Source organism: Dermacentor albipictus, chromosome 1 (assembly GCF_038994185.2).
Source record: "Dermacentor albipictus isolate Rhodes 1998 colony chromosome 1, USDA_Dalb.pri_finalv2, whole genome shotgun sequence".
Taxonomy (NCBI): domain Eukaryota; kingdom Metazoa; phylum Arthropoda; class Arachnida; order Ixodida; family Ixodidae; genus Dermacentor; species Dermacentor albipictus.
The window spans coordinates 52,508,092-52,529,893 of NC_091821.1; the positions used below are offsets into that span (position 1 = coordinate 52,508,092).

Below are 21,802 nucleotides of genomic sequence, written 5' to 3' on the forward strand. Positions count from 1 at the left end.
CAAGCGAAAGGGTACACATTACCAACGTGAACATAAAATCCTGCAGCTGCTCTAATGGTTTATTTTCTTTGCTCTACAATGCATCGTTCGAGCACTCTCCGCAAGATCCCTGTGTTTTGCATTGCAGATTAAAAAAAAGAACATTGTACCAGCATCAGCTAAAATATTTATAACGTGAGAACTTGAACAGATAGGCCACGTAAGCAAGCTAAGAAAGTGCGTTACGAAGGTCCAAAGAAAAGAAGAAAGCAAGGTTTTATTGAAAGTTGCGAGTTTCCGCGTACCTTTGGCGGCCATCTTTTGGAGGTCCTCGCCGCTGCATGTGGATGGTATGCAGACGCCCAACCTTGCGGGGAACAGCTGGAGCCAGTAGCCATTGTCGTAGAAGAAGGTCAACGCCTGTACCGCCGCGGGAGCGAGGCATTTTGCTTTGTTCGATTGTTCGGCTTCGTGTTGTTTCCTGGTCAAGTACACTAGCGTAATGTTTGCATTTCTATACGCTACTTTTCTCTTGCTTTCGTGCCCAATTTTTAGAAGCCTCACCTCTTTTCCCAACAGACACATCGCAAAACCCAAATGGATCCAAACGTTAAAAAAAAAAGCGGCTAGTCTTCAATTACGGTATTATTTAGGCATCGAAATGTCGAGTGTCTCCTAGCGTACGAACTTGCAGTGAGGCACTGGTGTTCGAAGAAACTGCAAGTCATTGCAATTTTTAAATCAAGAAACGTGGCAATGCCTCTCCACGCCTAATAAAGATACTACTATCGCGTTCTTATACGAGATGGCATTGATTTTAAGAAAAACACTTTGATGTTGTGCGTTTGTGCGAAATGACGGTTCCTCTGGACTGAGAATTGTCATATCAAGGCCCGTAAGCCTGATGACAGCAGGGTCTTTTGGATAAATGCGGAATCAGCTCTGCGCGTGTTCACTTGACACTGATTTCTGCAGTTTATATTTCCTTTTTTATAATCTTTGTTTTATATCACATGGCACTGTTTTCACCTAAGGAAACAAAATCGTTGCTCTCTAATCCTACCTGTTCGTTACTGCATATCAATGCGCGTAGTTTGAGTAAAAACCGTAACAGCATTGCTGCCTTCTCTGAATCGCTCTGCCTTTTTTTTTCATTTCTGTGTGTTACTGAAACGTGGTTATAGGCTCTCGTGATGGCAATCTGTATGGCTTTCGCTCGTACAATCCATAATATTCTCACCGTGATTCTGGTTGCTACGACGGCTCGGCTATACTTATATCGTATGAAATTAAGTACAAGAGCAGGTTTGACTTGTCTTTAAATCTTTTTAACTGTGAATCCGTGTGGATTGAGGTTAACGTGTCCCTTCCAGCAATCTTAATAATTTCATCATTGCATGCATTTACCGTTCGCCATCTTCATATATCCCGGATTTTCTACGTATTCTTCCCGCAGTACTCAATATAATATCTGCTGAAAACAGGGAATTTGTGCTGGTCGGTGACATCAAAATTAATTTATTGGACACATAACAACACCACAATAGCTTATAGTGATTTCTTTCTTGGTTTCGGGCTTGAGTCACTAATTTCATCCCCTACGCGATTTTCAACCAATGGAAATGGTGCTCTTCTTGACCATGCTTTAAGCAATATCACACCAGTGGCATGCGCAGGCGTCATTGATGAGCTTATCACTGATCATCTTTCCGTACTTGTAACTTTCGCCGCAAACCTACCTCGCTATAACGCGTGCCGTTTTACTTCTAGCCTAAATCAGGACTAACTTTATCAGTACGATTCATGGCACCGACTGGACTTCCATTGGCAACTTGCGTGATCCTGAAAGAGCACGAGAATTTCTGCTCCTTGTTTCTTAAAGCAGTGTATGCACACACTAAAACTGTCAAATGCAATAAAATATTTAAATTTCCCCACAATCCCTGGTTTGTTAACTAGCATGCGAAAGAAAGATAATCTATACAGAAAAACTAAAAAAACAGCCTTTAATGTGGGTCTAAAACTTAGCTATAAAAAATACAGTAATTTTTTCAAGAACCTTCCAAAAATTAAAACAACTTTATTATGAAAAAGAATTTTGCAAGACAAAAGATAACCCCAAGAAAAAATGGAAACATTTCAATGACTTTTTGAATAGACCACAGGTTAGTAGAATAATTGATAAAATAAATTATAAACGACAAGTCTACACTGAGGCATCCGGCACTGCTAACGCGTTTAGTGATTACTTCTATGAGATATACAATAATAAGCCTGTAGCTTCATCGTATCTTCTTACACGTTGTAACCATTCATTTTTTTCTCTTCCCTGTCACCCCTGATTATGTGTGTTCTACAATCCTAAATTTAAAGAACTGTAGTGTTGAGTTAGATAATATTTCTCCTTATCACTTAAAGCTCGCTACTTCATATATTGCAGAAGTATTAAGCAACATAATTAATCTCATTTATAAATGTAGTACCTTTCCGAGCTCACTTAGGAAGGCCACGTTAATCCCGGTGCATAAAAAAGGTGATATTACAGAGGTCCTAAACTATCGCCCTATCTCTATTCTGTCTTCAATCAGCAAATTATTGAAAAATTATTTTTGAAACGTATTAACAAGTACCTTAACAAATTTAAGTTGCTAAAGTCTTGCCAATTCTGTTTCCATGCAGGTAGTTCAACCAATTTACCTTTACTATCATTAACCGATTCTTTAAAGTCTTCCATCGACAACGGTGATTTCGTTGGTTCTGTATTTATTGATTTTACTAAAGCCTTTGACACCGTTAATCATAATATTTTATTTACTAAACTAGAATCATTGGGTATAACTGATCCACCATTAATTTAAAAAGAAATACTTACTTGATAGCTAACAATAAGTCTGCATAGGTGGCGTCTGTTCAAATGTTAAGATCATTAATCAAGGTCTATCACAGGGCTCTATACTTGGGCGTTTATTGTTTTATATCTGCATTAGTGATTTACCTGATTGAATTTGTCCTAATTTGTTCTTTGCTCTGATGATACCACCATTTCCATGTCACATAAATCATTAACAACGCTAATCACTAAGCTGAACAACGAATTTACCAAAGTTATTCAATGGTGTTCCTTAAACAACCTAATTTTGAACCCACTTAAAACTCAGTTCATGATTTTTAAAACATCTCAAAAAGTTCTCTCCTATTTACGGCAAGCATCCATAAGCCATCATTTAATCCCAGCGGCTGACTGTGTAAATTTCCTTGGTATAAAATTAGACCCTACCTTGAAGTTTAATAATCATATTACTTATGTTAAACAAAAAACTGTTTTTGGTATAAGAGCTCTCCTTAAATCTCGCCAATTTTTTCCTGTTCACGCCTTATTGTCTTTATACTTTGCCTTCATACATAGTCGTATCACATATGGCATTACTTCGTGGGGAAATACATATGCCACCTTTCGTCCATACAGCACGTTCATAACCGGGCCATTCGCATTATTACCAACAGTTGTTTTTACTCTAATGCTTCTCCGCTCCTTCAGGCTAACTTCATTCATCCGACGTCTGGCTTGTTTGAATTTAATTTATTTATCACTCTATTTAAGTTACTTAACAAACAGCACGCGTGTCAATTAATAGACTCTAGGTTGCTCACAAATACCAATAACGCTATAGGTTTGCCCATAATCACAACTTTCTATCACCTAAATACAATACGAACTATGGCAAAACGATTTCCTCCCTCTCGGCGATTAAATTGTGGAATGACTCACCCGATGCCCTTAAATCAACATTTTTGCATGCATTCAAATATGAACTTAAAATTTTCATTTTGTATAACTAGTTGTCCTGATTAATTTGTATATAACGTGTGTACTTCACTTCTTAAATAGGTTTATACAATTTAGATCGATGATGTGCGAATTTTTTTTTTATTTTAGACGTATGGCTCCTTGTATAAGTATCGAATGTATTACTTTTCACTACTTCGTTCACTTTTTATTTACTTGTAGATTGCATAATTTTGCACTGCTTTATCAATTAATCATTTTGTACCAATCTTCTTGTTAACCGGAGATCCCGCTGCAGTCGTTTGACTTTGGGACCCTCGTCTGTGTACTACTAACAGCCAACTGTGTATCTTGAATGAACAATAAACTGAAACTGAATACTAACAGACCACTCACAAGGTGGATGAAGTTTTCATGAAAGAGAAAAAAATTGTAACTTCGTGCTACTCTAGGGTCGATGACCATTTATTTTGTTCCTTTCAGACCATTTAGATGACCGTAGATGAGTACGCTAAGACGCACGCGCATGTAGTCCATGTGGAGCCAATCTTAAGTCTCACTAATTGCTTCGAACAGCAGCTACCGACAAGCTTCGGTTCAACTGAATCGGCCAATATCCGCAGGTATAACTATTTACATGACGCGTGCGTCTGCAGCGCCCGTATGAAATGTTGGGGAAAAGCCGGCGATGGAAGTTGCCGCCGTTTCAAATAGGCATGATCCAATAAATAAGTCAATTTGGCTCACCGACTCGCTGTCCTCGATTATGTCAGAGGCGGTGGCACTCGGCCTGGGCAAGTCCCTGAGCCAGAGCTCGAGGTTGCAGAACTTCCCGCGGAAGGCGCCCCCGTCCACGGTGATTCCCAGGCACTGGTCGAAGTGTCCGAAAGAGGCCGCCGTGCCGGACATCACGCCGTTCGGGATCTTGCCAGAAGAGTCCACCACTGCGGCGTTGACAAAACAACCGTCTAGTCCCACCGATTTTACAGGAAAGAACTTGCTTTAGTTTGGTTGCTCTGTTCGTGCTGTTTTACGTAATAGCGAGCTACAGCACCAGGCAGTTGTATCTGCCTGGTAACTGCCGGTTATCGTCAAACGCTTGTGAAATAATTATTTAACATTTTTAATTATGAACAGTAGGTCAAACAGAAGACCTGAAGAACGATGTAAGAACTACCTAATCAGACAGCTTGCAAAGCTTAGAATGCCGCCATTATTATTTTTTTATTATACGTCGCAGCCTGCGTGAAAAAAAAAAAAGAACTCGCAGATCATCAAAGAAGCGACCACAAAGGACATGTTCAGGTTTATGATGTTAACTGATTTTTTTTTAAATACAAGCCAATACAGCATAACCGTACAATGCGATATAATAGGATATATGGCTCATAAGAACGGCTGCATGATCGTGTCCCAGGTGTACTTAGTTGTCTGAAGCGCGTAATGGCAAGTTTCACAAAGATACTAACCACTGACATTTGGATAATTGGCTTTAAATTCTGGAATTCATTAGTAGCGTTATTGCCGGGCTACGTCTCGTCATCCAAAGCAAGCCGAATGTTTCAGCACTGTGCTTATCACACTGATACCTCGAAACATCCAAGCTCAAATCTGACCCTCAGTTCACCTAATTATGCAGTCAAAAATGAAAACCACTCCACCAAGCAGTTCTATATCGCCTGCCTAAGTCATGCTTATGCAGGGCCTGTATAATTAAAAATTAAATTCTGGGGCATTACGTGCCAAAATCAAGATATATGAATATGAGCTGATTATGAGGTACGCCGCAGTCTGGGACTCCAGATTACCTAATCACTTCTGCAAACTACCTTCTCATTATGTACGCGTAGCCAAATAGTACCCCAGTCCTAAGCACCATAGCCACCATAACCACTTGATACAAAATTACTAAGCGCTTAACTTCAACGTACTGTGTACGTTGCAAAATTTTGCGCGGTACTCGCAGCTCTGGCGCAAGAGCGGCCGCCAGTGGTCTGCATCGTAACATTCTATTCCGTTCAGTAGCGCGGACTTCTGCGATATGCGAACAGCTGGAAGTAGATGGTCACAAGTGTATGTGTCTTCAAACTTTCAACTACGGACATTTCCAATGGGGTGCCCAAGATGGCATCTTCATTCGTGGACTGGATTTGACCGCTGGTTAAGAGAAAGATAACTCACCATGGAGCTTCGCATAAGAAACCTGCTTAGTGAGCCATCTTAGCCCGATTTCTCCCACCCTTACTTACTTCTCCAAATAGTCCTCAAATCATCATTTAAATACGTTTTTTTTTTCTCCATCTCTTCTTGCTATCATCAAAGGTCAACGACCAACGACCATGAGTGCATGCCGTTTTGCTTGCCTCATGTTTCCTTTCTGCGTTGATGGGTTCGTTTTTTATTTTATTTTTTCTCCTAAAAACTAACTCGTGTTTACAGTAACTGCTAGCGGATAAGCACGGTGAAGGTCAAACTGCGCGCAGAGGACATAGCAGTCGTTACTTGTTCTGTTTTGTCGGCGCCTGTGTCAAATATCCTGTGACCTCAAATATCCGAGCGCATGGTGATGTGCGCGGAAGGAGAATGCGCGGAAAGCGGCTCTGCACGGCTGCACTGCGCTTTTGCCCGGCGCCAGGACAGCGATACATGGTTCTCGCGACATCCGCCAATATCGCGGTTGATTGGCAGAACGCGCTTACTAATTACAGAAATTACACGGACATTCCACGCGCATGTTTGCCGACGGCATCGACGTGATGTTCCGTACACGTCCAGGGGCGACAACACCGTCGCCGCGCGCCGTATGCTGTATGTACGACTGAAAGCGCGCGAGGGGAGTCGACGATCGCGGCTCAATTTGGAGCCCGCAAGGACGGACAGTTGAGCGGAAACGCGCAGTCCCTCGTCTCGCGAGAAACCGCGGAGGGATTGGAGGTAGGGAGGGCAGGCGGCGTGGTTTTCCAGCAGCAGCTGCGTATTTCGCGACCGCGCGCGAGGGGAACCGGCGATGAAGGTTCAATGTGGCGGGCGAGGCCGCAACTGCGTACTCATCGCAGCCGCGCGCGTCGCGGCCGCCATATCATGAAAGCGACCTGCAGACGACTTTGTGCGTGCTGCGTTCTTGGCGCTCAGTTTGCGTTGAAGCAACAGACAGCCCGAGGGTCATCTCGCTCGCTGCTGCTGCCGCTCTTCGTCAGGCCAGCGTTTTGACAGTGAGGTCCGCAGTGATCGAGAGCTGTGTGATCATGTTTGCCTGTGCGCAACGACACCATGCTTGTGAATTTAGTTAGTCAGCGAATGTTGCTAAGTTTATACGACCGATCAAAGTACTTTGTATAGCTGTCTACTAATTTACTAACGCAATCGAAGCTTCGACTGTCGCGCGAAACTGCGACTTTTTTGTATTCGTGCTTGTTCGTCCCGCCCCCTCCCTACCATCTCTCACACTCCACTGACCAGAAGCCCTGCAGTCTACCGACAGTGATCGTTGTTCTCTCTTTGTTTTCCTTTCGTAACGTACCGCACAGCCATGACGGAGACCGCTTGTAAATGGGGCAAGAAAAGAAAGACATGGTCACAAAATAATACAATCCTCCCATTCATACGCCCACATAAGTTTATTTAATAAAAGGAAAGCACTGCGCTGTCCAACTTGACAACCAGAGATCAAAGTGAGACATTATGCATCTATAGTGTCGGTAGAACTTGCGGGATTTACTTGCGGGAGCATGAGAAAAAAAAAAGGGAAGTGAATCTCAACGGCGTAAGGACGTTATTCCAGTCACGTTCTGCATCTGCGCGTTGTCATTCGTCCAAACGGGGCCCCGCAGACGTTATCGCCGTGTAGGTCCGTAAAGGGAGAGGTGGGAAGATATGTGTGAAATCGAAGCGAAACAGGTGAATAATTTGAATTATGCCCGTCCTTGTTTCTTATGGTTTTGCTAAAAAATTCTTCCTCTTTTTTGTTACTTTTTGCTCACTTTCCTGGCGTTCGGACGTGGCCGTCGGTCACCGTGCGCTTCAATTAAGCTTAGACGTACGCGCTCTCGTGTTCTTATTCTTCCACGTCTCGTCCTTCGGACCAGTTACCCGCATTGTGCTATATATACGTATACACGGCACGACACAGCGGGCCTGGGCACAGCGAGATAGGGAGACAGCTCTTCCTTGTACTTGACAGTGTCTTGAGCCTGGGGCTTGCGAACATGTCAGGTGCCTGTCAGCGGCCGGCTGGAGGCGTCATTGCAATTTTTTCTCGTTGTTGGAGCTCGCGCTGCCGGCCGTCAGGCCAGTGCATGCGGGCGCAGGGGTAGGTCCTGTACACGCTGCGAAGAGCTTTTTCGTCTTTCCCACTCAACACTGCACCTCTCAAGGGCCCAGTGTTTCTTTTTTTCTCTGTCTCTTTTCGTTCTCTTTTTCCTCGCAGACCACGGGATTCGCTCTTGCTTTTGTTGCTGCGTCTATGCCGAGCTTGTGCCCTTCCGGTATTTTGTGTGTACGTGTGACAAACGCTATTACAAGCCCACGCCTGTCCTGCAACGCGAGAAAAAAAATTTTATTTAAGGTCCGGACTCGCAAAAGAATCTCGCACGCTACGGAAATTCTATAACAATGGGCGTCGCTGACTCGTTATAGCGAACGTACTGTTAGTGAAGGGGCCCTTGTAACAGCGGTTCCGAAGCAATATCTGTGAATACGGCCCTCAGAAGCACATTATTTTTATCACCACCGCCCTCCCATCATAAGAAGGAAAAAAGCAGTGTGTAAGGGACACAGGACGGAGGTTTCGCTTGCACGAATGGCGAAGTTTGATGCTGAATTTATTTTCATGAGTATTACACATAAAACACAAGTAAAGTATAAATGCACAATCGGAGGTGCCGGAGTAAAAACTGTCGGGGGGACCTCTTAACAGGCGCCAAATAAGGTTTAGTACAATTGTGGCAACAGTAGCAGGCTACCTCATACAAAGGTTGTGTTCATCAAAATTTTTTTTAAAAAACTCTGCAAACGCTTAGGATCGCGCTTGGGACGCTCCTTTTCTACTCCTATTTATTCTCATCTATTATGAATTTATATATCTTATTTATTTGTGTCTTTGCTTTCTGTACGCTTTTTCGTTCTGTTTTCTTTTCCTATTTTTTTCCCCCGCTTGGGTGTAGCAGTGTGCCCGACCGTTACAACACCAGCAGAAACTGGTGTTTAATGGTAGCAAATTTCACTGTTTTAACTGTGAGTCTCATTGCGAACAAATAAACAATGACTGCTCGCAACTGCGCCAGTTGCACTCGTTTTTCAGTTTATTCACCAAGTTGAAAGTTGTCCAGCCCGAATCGCCCTGCCTCCATCTTCTCCATCGGCTTCCACCGCTAACCGCTTCCTAATTAGGTAGGAGCTCATCACAGTCGGCCACTTTATCCTCGTGGGCAGCAAACAATATTCGAACAAGAGCGGGCTCCTTTTCCTTTAGAAATGACGCGTTGATGACGAGGTAAGCAACGCGAAGAAAAGAAATTCCAAGGGCACGTATACTCACATCTACAGCCAGCAAACAATTTTCATAAGCCTTCACGTGCGCGCACCAACGGGTGCGACACGCATTGCTCGACCTTAATTGCACATCTCCACGAACCATGACATGCTATACGGAAATAGCACTGCGCTCACTTTGCAGCATTCGGCATTCCCTCAGCGGCATCCCTGCGCTACTGCACATGGCTGTGGCTATGTCTACAATTATTCGCCCCCGCCTCGCCGACCATCTGTCACGGAGCCGCCGTGCAACAGTTGCTAAGCTGCTCGTTATACGCTTTTTTGTTGTTGTTGTTGGTTTCTTCTTTTCTTTTTCGAGCATAGTATTTATTTTGATTCGACAAAATTCCTAGGAAGACGGCGCCAAATCTTGACGCTCCAGTTAATATATTAACGTCTTCCACATCATTCCTCCCCCACCCCCCATATATACAACGGCAACGACTATACCGTGGCGTTCGACGCGCATTGCTACACACGCTGGAGCAGTGTATTTAGCCCCCTTCATTTTCCCAGCCCCCATTTAGCCCAGCCATTGGCCGTGCACACGCCGCTTTTGCCACGTTGTTGTTCGTTGCCGTTACATTGTCTTCCACGTACGCGCACGTCGCGAACGCGTTCATTTCTTTCCGCTACGATATGAGCCTTATTCAGTGTGTGACGGCGCTCAGGGCTGGCTATTAGTAACGAGCTAGTCACTGCAGTACTTTTGGGGGCAGAGTTTCGTCTAAGCGTGCGCTGGTATGCACGTGCTCGTTCCCAATTGCCCCGGATGCCGTCGCTCGATAGGAATGAATCACGTAGCGTTACTTTTGTAAAGCTGTAAGAAGCTTGTCCTGCTTTCGAGCTCTTTTTCTTTCTTTCCTTGCTTTCCTTTCCTTTTCTTTTCCCCTTGTATTTCTCGTTTTGTAATTTGTATCAAACCACTTTGTTTCTTTAAACCTACGCGTTGGTAAGGTAAGCGTGTCCTGAATGTCGAACAACTACAAAACACCGCAGAAAAATTGGACAAAGATTAGGAAGATATTCAGAGCCGTGGTTCAGGATGTTCGGGTATTATGCGGCTGAGTACGAGGTGACGGGTTTTAATGCCAGCAACGGCGCGGTCACATTCTGAAAGGACCAGTGTGCAGAAGCACTCGTGCACCACGCATTCGCTGCTTTGTTAAAGAACCGCAGATCGTCAAAATTACTTCCGAGTCCTCCCCTACGCCGTCTTACAGCCCCTATGGATTGAAGAAATATGAGAATGCAGGAAACACTTCGCTATATCCTCGCCGGTGAACAGGCGAACTAAGTACTGCTCACAGAACTAAGTGTCGTCTTTTTATTCGTCGTGGAACAAGTTCACTCTTAGCGGGTATGCGTCATAGATTAAACGAGAGAGAAAGCGTTCTCGTTGTCCTGGTCAACCAGGACTACGAGGACTTCTGCTTTTGCAGGGACGTTATTACCCCCTTAATAAAAATTGTCATGATGGCGAGAGGGAGAGCGAGAGAGAGAGAGACCACGTCGATATTTATTTTGCCGGATGCAGACAAAAAGCTGCGGGAAAGCTTGGAACAGCCTGCATGCTATGGCGTACTCAGAGGGAAACGCATGTTAGTATGGGGTGCCCTGGGTCCCTACTAAATCAAACACCTCTCACGTGCCGCATTCAAAATTTCGCCTTTACTCACGGATAAAATTCCAGGCTGTTTAGCGGAGTGATAGGTCGTGGACTGAACATTCGCCGGAAATAGCTGGCGAGCCACGGCAGCGCGGGAGCACATTCTACAGGAACCGCCCTCGAAGAAATTTTCGAGTTTCTTTTCTCGTTGTGTGCTGCATCGTGTCTGGTACACACCTGTCACAAGCTTGTTTCGAGCCGTTGGTAAGAAACGCGGCATAGAATCCATGCCAACGGCGTTCACAAGCGCCCGCCCACCCCGATCGCAGCGGCCGGCCGGTGCGACAGGTCGTTCTGCGGCTGACAGGTGCGCAACGTGGGCCTCGGAGCAGAAATTTTCCGCCGATTCGATCACTCGACACGGATACCGTGATGCTACACTAAGAGGGCGAATGTCAAACACAAGGTGCGTTTACCTCTCTCCTCGTCGCGGGCACTCTCTTGCGTGCTCTCGGCATTCGCGACGAAATAGGCTTCGAGACTTGCCTGTGGCAAGCCGTCCGCTCGCTGAAGCAGGCGAAGAAGGTGGCGCAATGCAACTAATCACAGTCGATACTGACGCAAGAGGCCTAGAGAATGGTCCATGTGAGGCGCTATACGCATGGATGAACACGCTGCGTTCTTCCAATAGCTCGAGCACCGTATGGAAGCGGCAGCGTACTGCGCGAACTCCATCTGTAACGCGGGCACGTCCACACCTGTCGTATCACGGCCTCCAGCTGAGGTGACAAAAAGAGAGAGGGGGCAGGGCGTAAAAAGTGACAGCGGCGGATAACAAATTCAGGACAGCGCGAAAGACGCCCTTGCTGAGCTACGCTCCGCCCTTCACAGCTGTAGGTAAAACACAGGACTACGCCGGCATCGTCTTTTCGAAAAATGTAAATACGGTTTCGGTCCGAAAAGGCTGTAGTTAGGTTTCGAATAAAGATAAGGTATACCTGCACGTGCCCTCTGGGTAACATGACAGACCGCGAAATTTAGTCATTTGCTCGACTGATGGGCCTACTGAAGCAGTTGTAGAATGTACGTCGCTGTGGTTACAGCGACTGTATAGTGACAAAGTATGTGACTCGTATGCCCTGTCTGGGGGTTTTTCGGAAACCTCTATCGAAACGTTTCCACGGAGTCAGCACTCTTTAGCTAGCGCTCTCCATTCTAGATTTTTTCGAACCTGTTACGCTCCTAACATTTTTTTTATTATTACTACTATATCCTAAGGAGTAGCAGTCTGCACCACAAGGTGACTAAATGTATTCCTTATATTTTCATTTCAATAAAGAGAAAAGAAGAAATGCCCTACACAGTAACTACTATACTTACACGCACCCAACGAGCGCGCGCACGAACATATTACACTGAGGCACGCTTCGCACGGAAGGTGCACATGAGAATGTACGCTAATGCTCGAACAAGCGCATAGTGGTCGCCACCATAAACGGTGGTGGCTGATACAAGGCAACTGCCTCCACGAAAAAGCTCGACGAAGAATTCGAAGGAACTACTACTCATATTGATGTCGCGGGCGTCAATATTTAAGGGGCAAATGGTTAGCTGTTCACGCTGAAAGTACAAAACGATGATAAATACACATTACAGTGTCAGGGATTTAGACTAGCCGTTGGGCATATAGTGATGTCCGTATAACGAGCTATGGCACGTGTCTTTCGGCGCTGTCAATCTCCAAAGTGATCCGCATGGCACAACATGTACAAGTTGAGCAGCAACTTTATAGTGTCGACATAGAAACCAGTCGCTTCGTCGAAAATTGTTCCAAGAGCTCCATAACGTATACTCCTTAAATATACATTTCGTATCCTGTTAATGCTGCATTTTTTTTTTACTCGCGAGTACTCGCGAGTTTTATGCGGCGCTGAAGTTTTTCACATACAAAATTGAAAATCCACTGTAGACATTTGCTTAATGTTAAATTGATGAGGCAGGTGTTTATGTAATACGGTGTAATATAGTTGCATGCTAAGAAAAACATACTATGACCGTACAAAGCTTAAGGAGACAAACCGATTTATCCAAATAAATATGACTATCACGTGGTATAGCGAAGCCCTACTGTATAACTGGATAACTAGTACTGTTGGATAACTAGCAGCAAACATTAGTAATAAGCGGTGGCGGTAGTACCGAAGGTGTTGCTTCAGGCGGAGCTGGAATGACAGTCTTGGCCAGCAAGTGGACCGGTTGAGCGCCTCTTTCTGTGTCACGATGTTTCACCATTGTCGGTCAGTTCAGACTCTTACAGATATATGATCAGAAGCCGCAAGACCTCCTCGCGCGATAGCCGTGATCATTCTTGAGAAAAACTGGTTGTTCTGCTCAAGCATGAGCAAAGATATAGTTTAGATATAGATATGGTTTAGTTTTATTTTGCTATTAGTATGGTTTAGCGATTTTAGTGTAAGATTCTTTCATGAATACGGGCACGGGTAATTGTCATTTGCAAGAACGAAATGAAATGCGGCTTCCGGCGTAGCACTTATACCGAGGTATGCCAGCGGCGTTGTGTTCCGCCAATACGCTGCGGCTGTCGCGTGCCTTGATAAAGGCCCCATTCGAGGTCATAAAATCTGCCACCGAAAAAGGCTGCTGAGAAAGCAACCCAGAGGCAGTGCCTTCGTGTAAAGCCATTTCTAAAGGACCTCCTATCGAAAGACGTGCAGCCAAAAGCGCTGTCGTTCTTCGTTTTGTGCCTCTTCATGCGCCGGGTTCTCGTTAGCGAGGAGCCGCATCGAGCGGTATGCGGGATTTGGCCTGGTTTTTTTTTTTTTTTTTTTTGACGGAGACAATCGAGCGTTTGGAAACCCATGCTCCCCTTAACAGGACGCAAACCCAAAAGGATGGTACGTCTAAACTGGGAATACGATTCCGACCGTGCTTTGCCACAGGCGCTGTCGTAAGGCCGCAAATGTACGTGCTGTGCAGGCTATGCTACCACTCTGGCAAATCGGACGGCATGTTCCCATTTTGAAAGAAGACTCCGTCAATTCTTTATGCTCAACTTTGCTACAATAAGGACGTCATGGAATGCGCCTTGCTCTGCACTTTCCTCTGTGCGTTAGTAATAAGAAGGTGCAACCTGCATTAGCATAGCACACACAAATTATTGTATCGCTTCTACCGTAACGATACTGATGCCTCCACAGGTCGAGAGACAGCCAGGAATAATCGCCAAGTTGCATGGCGGTAAGCATCAGAAAACGCTGCTCTGAAGGGTTATGAACTTCGTTTAGAACAGTAATGGAGATGGGACCAACTTGCCACAAATGAGCGCCCCGCGCAACTGTAACGTTATTCTCGAGGAAGAACGCCACTGTGTGACGACTGTGCCACTCAAGATGAGGGGAAACTCTAGCTACTAGTAACCTAAACGCCTGCAAAGTCAGCAAAGGATGGATGCACATGCAGAGAAAGCTCCAAATTGTTTTGCTTTGTTTTTTTTTTCGTCGTCCCTCGCAGCTAGATATACTGTTCCGTAATCCGCGGCAAACTAAATTACTTCCCTGCCAGGCAAAGGCACTCGTATCGCGCGTCAACAACCGAATATATATATATATATATATATATATATATATATATATATATATATATATATATATATTCGAGAATTCATTAGCTCGATTAAAACATTTCCGTCCTCCGACTGCGTTTCCCTTCCTTTACAGGGCACAACCAATGTCACAAAATGCGAAAATCAGGCAATTCTAGATGGAAAGAAGGGTCACAGATTAAACTCGAAATACAGGAAGTTGCTTCGCTCGAACCAATGAGAAATGACAAAAAGGTATATCTGACGAAAAGGTAAACTTAAGGATTATTTAAAATAATCCTTACCTTGGTGTTTCCCAATATGACTTACATAAAAAACTTGAGTACATTACGGAAAAGTTGGGATTAAAACAAAGAAACGTGAATAGGATTGGCTATGAAGTTCATTAGTGGTGCATTAGTGTAACAGAAGAAATACTGAGCAGCATATTCAGTTCAGTTTATTTTCTGACGAAGCTGCTAGAAAAGCACACGAAGGAGCAACCCTTGTTTCAATACCTTTATCGCGGACCGACGCAGCCCAACACTTAGGCAAGCTAGCGCACTCTTTGACATTGGAGAAGTGGCACACATCTGAATTCACTCACCATCGCTTGCATTCCCTCGATCCCTCTATGCAACTGCGGCTGTTACCAGGTCTTCGGCGAAATGAGGAAACAGTGCTGTGCCGCTTACGTTTGGGAGTCGCATTCACAAATGCTTATGCATTTCTGATTGGAATGGCTGATAGAGCCGAGTGCAATGCCTGCGGTGTCGAGGAAACCATAGAACACCTACTGTGCTATTGCCCATCTTATGAAAACGAAAGGCAATACCTCTGCACAGCTCCCAATCAGCTAGATGGGAAGCCGTTCACCTTGAAGAAGATCTTGGGACCATGGCCTCGCATATCGCAGCTACAAAAGGCCACAAAAGCGCTGCTGCGATATTTGAAAGCGACCGGATTGAGTGAGCGCCTGTGATTTGGACTGACTGACCGACTGATATCTCCAGTGGACTTTCTCTTCTTTTCATCTTTCCGTCCCCCTTTCCCTTTCCCCAGTGAAGGGTAGCCAACCGGACTCAGTCCTGGTTAACCTCCCTACCTTTCTTTTATCATTTTCTCTCTCTCTCTCTCTCTCTCTCTCTTAGAGGCCCCCATTTCAAGGGATGTTACATATAGGGCGGGATTACATTTCGAATAAGAAAAAGAAACAGCGAAGATTATTTAACATTGAACATTATCAATTACGCGTTCTTGGAAAGCAGATGATGTAGCGATGGAGACGATGTCATAGGGTAGGCCGTTCCAGCTTGTCGCTGCTCTAAAAATAGCGAAGCAGAAAACGTAGTAGTGCGCGATGACGGGCGGGCAAATTGAAATGGATGACTGGTGCGGTGGTATATGCGTGCTGCGGCTGTAATGTACGGTGCTTGATTGAGATAAGATTTAAAGAATTTGCGAAAAAGGGCGAGGCTAGCAATGCGGCGACGATATAAGAGTGGCGGTAGTCCTGATAATGCTTTCAACGATGAGATACTGACGTCGTATAAATATGAGGAATTAATTAATCGGGCGACACGATATTGAACTGCTTCCAATGCTGTGATTAGATACGCTTGACGTGGGCTCCAGATGGCAGATGAATATACTAATTTGGGTCTTACAGGTGATCTACACGCGAGCAATTTAACATGTGCTGGCCCAAGGCGGAGGTGGCGCTCAAATCAATATTAATTTTAATATATATATATATATATATATATATATATATATATATATATATATATATATATATATATATATATATATATATATATATATATATATATATATTCGCTGCTGTATAGTACCTGCTGTATATAGTACCTGGAAAACAGTTGATGTGCGGTAGCGCGACGATCCTGTTGCGTATAACATGCGTGCGTTTATATTTCCTGTAGAAACCTTCATCCACCTTGCGGATTTCCGTAAAACTCATATGCTACATTGAGCACAATTTCACTGTTTTTCTTACGCATGAACGGGCCTCTTGGTGCGTTGTACAGGATCGTCTATTCATAGGGTAAACATTTCGTTACTATTCAAGCCTGCATAAGTTTAAAGTTTCCTCTTTGTAATAAAGTGCGCCTTACGGGACGGGCCTAATGCGGATACCTATTGCTTAAAGATTAGCCTGATGGATCTCATGGCAACTTTAGGTTGCCATGAGTGCTTTGATAATAACATATTTCCCTTAAATGGTACGCAGCCCAGTACTTACATTGATCATGCATGCTGTAAGCGCGTACTGAATTGCAAACGCTGCTGCGCAATGCAAGCTATGAAGCAATGAGTAACGGCCAAGACAATGGAGCGGGCACCATGCAGAGAGGAAACTTAAGGAACTGAACTCGCAAGGTTGACCAAAGGCCACATAACTTCAAACCAGGCAGAAGTTTTCAGAAATGTCAATGTTTGCATGCGCCCGCATGTACAGCAAACGGCATGCGGAGCTCGGCAAGTCTAGATACGCCTGCAGCCCACATCATCCACCTCTCTTCATCTGTGTGTTGCAGTGACAATGCCAATAGAGCAATAGAAGCAGTAATTTAAGTGCGAGGTATGGCACCAAGGCGAGCAGTAGGTAAGCTTTCCCAAGTAACAAAGCACCTAATAAAAAAAAACTACAAAGCATGACAGTGCCTAATTCAAGAGATCGGATAGAATTCGCTGAACTATCAAAGTTGAGAATCAAGAAGAAAGTAAGCGATATTCGAAATTCTAACGTTGGAAAGAATGTGGAAGTAGTAAAAATGACCGCAGCAGGAAATCAGTGAGAAGAAAACTTGGCATAGGACAAGCCAAGATCTATGCATTGAAAGAAAGCAGGGTAATATCATCAGCAATTTAGAAGATATAGCAAAAGCAGCCGAAGAATTCTATATTGGCCTATACAGTACCCAGAGCCGCCACGCTACCTCCATTCGAAGTAGTAATGAACAGGATACAGAGGCTCCTTCTATAATTAGCGATGAAGTGAGAATGACCTTGCAAGGTATGTCCCGGGGAAAAGCGTCAGGATAAAATGCAATAACAGTGGATTTAATCAAAGATGAATGAGATATTATGCTCCGAACGCTTGTGGTCCTTTATAAGCAGTGCCTCACAACTTCAAGTGTACCAGAGAACTAGAAGAATGCCAACATTATACTAATCCATAATAAGGGAGACGGTAAAGAATTGAATAATTCTAGGTCCATTAGCTTGCTTTGAGTGCTGCGTAAAATAATCACTTCGATAATTTGAAAGAGAACCAGAGCAACACTTGCCTTCTGTCAAGTAAGAGAACAGGCTGGTTTTAGAAAGAGATATTCTACAATGGATCACGTCCATTTCATTATTAAGGTAATTGAGAAATCTGCGGAGTACAATTAACACTTATATATTGATTTCATAGATGATGAAAAGGCATTTGATTCACTATAGATACCAGCAATCATGGGGGCATTGCGTAATCAAGGAGTACAAGAGGCATACATGAATATCTAAGAAAAGATCTACAAGGATTCCAATGCTACTTTGCTTCTCCACACGAAAAGTTGAAAAATTCCTATTGAGGAAGAGGTCGGACAAGGAGGCACCATCTTTCCAATACTATTTATTGCATGCTCAGAAGATTTATTCAAGGTATTAGACGCTTAGGAGTGAGGATCAATGGTGAATATCTCAACAACCTTCGGTTTGTCGATGACATTGTCCTGTCCAGCAGCGCTGGGGATGGGCTGCAACAAATGATTGAGGATCTTAACCGATAAACTGATTATGCATAGACTGTCAAATATTTTGAAGCAAATGCACGCGTGGCCGGACCTGTCGCCGCACTGCGCAACGCGTGGTGCCCCATTCGTTGCAGCAATGCATCAGGTACTGAGGTGGGCATGCTCCTGAGCGCCAGAGTGCCAGGCGTCTTACCAAAACCTTGCAAGTACTAGCGACACCTCCAAGACTAGCAGAATTGGATCTTTTGACTTTTGGATTGGCTTCGAGTGGAACACGTTAACACCTGAATTGCCATATCGAACAAACTCTCGGCGCATTTCTCGCGTGGCGCCTCCGTAAATATATTGTGCGGCATATAACGTAAGCAGTAACCATGGCTGAACTACGTTCCACGTGGTCGATGCTTTAGGTGACAGCCACAAGTGTACAATTGAGCCCTGGAGCCGAATTCTCTGTTTTTCGTTCCCAAGTGCTCCTTGCCATTGGCTGGGCCGCCTTCGCTGGCAATATGTCGAGCATTAGTTTTGTTTGGAAAATGCTCAAGTAATCCTAGCGTAAGACATTTTTATTACTACGGGCACTGATTAGTATCGGCATTGTGCTGCGGGATTCAGACGGGGCAACGCGGCGTCATAAACTCGTCTGAGACACCTACTACGTGGGTGCCGGCATGCCGCAAGCAAAGCCGCTGTCCCCATGAGCGCTCAATTGCCGCGGCTGCGAGCGACGAGGCGGGCACGCCGATGCTGTGGCGATTAGCGCGGCGGAGAGTAGCCTCACTATAGCTGTCTGCTTCCGTCAGTTATCGCAACCCGTCGTCTAGTCCAACATCTATATGTTTCCGGCATGATTACGTGGCCCAAAAGAAACAAAAGGACAGATATCACCAGTGCCTACGCGTTATTTTAATCAAACGGCACATACGCTGCCGAGAACCACTGATAATTATTGCAACTATCGTTTTTCACGCCCTCGTTGTTCTGACGGCTAATCGATAACGTCGTTGTGCGTGCATTAACTGTTCTTTTGCTCTTTCTCTTGCAAAACCACGCGAAACAGTACACGAAGCTATGTATGTAACTGTACCATATGTTAAAGAACCAAGGAGTAGCCGGCGCCGCATTTGTGTACCAACATGTCCTTCAATGACCTCAATGAAAAGGTCAAGCGGTTGAAGAAAATAAAATGTTTAAAATAAAATTTAAAGCAATTGCAATATATTTGTGTATATTATATTCTTTACTCAGATACCTCAAATGTTCCTACTGGAACATTAAGTGAGGGGGCGGCCCTACAAGGGAATTGAAGAACACGAAGGATATATTTGGTAAATTTGCAATACTAAATAAACAGTGAACTATACACGCAAACAAACAAATGTAAGTAGCATACACTGACTATGCAGCATTAGTATTGCGAACGATGCGAACGAGACTTAGACAACTAAGTAATGAAGAAATAAGCAGTTAATGGCTACTGTAAAGCAGAAGGCGCTACACAATGCAAAGAAATAAAAAAGTGCAAAGCAGCGTTATACAATGGCTATTGAGAATTGTTTTAGTATAAATAAGGCCGACAAGAAAAAAAAAATACGACCTGCGAGATAAAACAGCGAACACATGATGTATATTTCCTGTTTGAAAGCGTCTGGATCGCGCATATAAACCCTTCCCATATGATGTGGGACGAGGTAAAGCCGATGAGTTAAAGAGCCCTTGTTCGGTTGAACAGAAGCAGCAAGCTTCGGTGATAGTGAAGACGACGAGATGTACACGGTGCGAACGAGCAAGTGGCAGCGGAGAAGAGTGATGCAGGCAGGCAATGAACTTTACTTAGGTCCTGAGGAGCGACTCCGAGGGAGGAGCCGCTGCTCCCACGTCGGGACGGGCAGGCCGTGCCTGACCGCCGCGCCGCGGGCCCTCTGGACGGCCCGTAGCTGGGCGGCGAGGTTGGAGCTCTTGAGCGACCGCAAAGTATTTTGTGGAGAAGGCAAAGGAGTGCAAATGAGCCCACGTGATTCCAGGGATGGTAGTCATAGTTTCGACTCGGTATCGGTCACACTTGAGTGCCGTTCGTAACCGCTGACGACGAAGCGCGCCGCGCGATTTTGCATGGTTTCGAAGGGCTGCAGTAGATATGCTTGGTGAGGCGACCGTTTTGACGATGCGAATTCAAGCTGAGGGCGAACAAATGCTCAGTACGCCAGGCTTCGTGTAGTTGACGGAGCACCTTGAAGATTTTGTTTTAAATAACCAAGTGCACACGATGCCCTTGAGGTTATACCCCTGTCAAGCGGGCAAGTTAAGTGCACTTACGGCGAGTGCACTTGGTTTTTAAGTGCACTTTCCCAAATCTTAACGTCGCAGCGGAGTGTACTCTCAGATGAGCGCACTCAAGTCGGAGTACGTTCACGGAACGCACTTTGCTGGCCGAGTGCGTAGCCTCGCCGCCGACGGTGTGAAGGAGTGCCTAGCCTCGCCACCAACGCTTTCAACGACGCAAATGTAATGCATAGAAAAAGGATACAAAAGTTAATTTCAGTTATTGAGCAGCCTTTAACAATATAATTTGTGTTTAGCGAGAAGCGAAACAGCACAATAAAGAAACGAATTTATGATGTACGCAACTAAAGGCGCCATTATGATGCGGCACTGCGGCGCTGCCATGTTCCTTCAGTTCGTGTTTATTTTGGTGTGAAAGCGTGCTGACCACGCCGGTCGTGCTTTGAGCCGTGTACGTGGCATTTTGCAGTGTAGCTAAATATCGAACTCGCCGTCTTTGCTCATATGTACTCGCTCATATTCTGTTGTAGCAGGATCATGAGCAGGATAAACTGCCGCCTCGCGCACGCCGCCATGTTGTTTTGGATTGGCTAGGCATTCGTCTTGGCCAGCATTGACTTGCAACACACTTATAATAAAACATCTTCGCTTTTTGTTGAAACAAATAGATGAAGTTTGCTTTTATATATAATTCTACTTAAAACAATCGCTTTTTAGCAGCTTTCTCTTGTTAATTTACAACTTTAAAAACGCGCTCTTAGTCTGTCGCCATTTTTTTTTTACTGCGAGTGCACTCTGTTTTTCCGTTAAGAAGCGCGTTGCCTGAAGTGCGACTCAAGGTCCCGAAGTGCACTCCCCGTAAGTGCACTTAACTTGCCCGCTTGACAGGGGTATTATTTTCTCAATATGGTCGCACCAAGCTAAGTATGGTGCCAGATGGATACCCGGTTATTTGTATGAAGGTGCCTGCATTATAGGACTGTTATTACGCGAGTAGTTGAATGCAGAATTGCTGCGTTTCCGACTAAAGGTAAGTAATTTGCATTGACCTGTGTTAAGAGCCATTTGCCAAGACGAGCACCAGTTAGTGACTCGTTCAAGATCTTGTAAGTTGATGGGGGGAGTAGTTGAGTTTTACGATATATACACTACGCAGTCATCCGCTAAAAATATATATTGTTTGATCAGGTTCGTGTTGCCAAGTCATTGATAGAAACTGCAAACAATAATGGGCCTAAAACACTTCCCCG

The 21,802-nt window shown here is 44.6% G+C and overlaps 1 protein-coding gene across 4 annotated transcripts in view; it reads right to left on the reverse strand.

Moving 5' to 3' along the window:
• Positions 1 to 21,802, reverse strand: part of LOC135911997 (nose resistant to fluoxetine protein 6-like) — a 187,916-nt gene that overhangs the window by 47,778 nt on the left and 118,336 nt on the right. For all 4 annotated transcript variants that reach the window (XM_070521067.1, XM_065444373.1, XM_070521072.1 and 1 more), the window contains exons 2-3: positions 4,514 to 4,710; positions 285 to 399 (exon numbers count right to left, since the gene is read on the reverse strand). In XM_070521067.1, the coding sequence (XP_070377168.1) occupies positions 285 to 399; positions 4,514 to 4,710 (312 nt within the window). The remainder of the gene's footprint in view (positions 1 to 284; positions 400 to 4,513; positions 4,711 to 21,802) is intronic.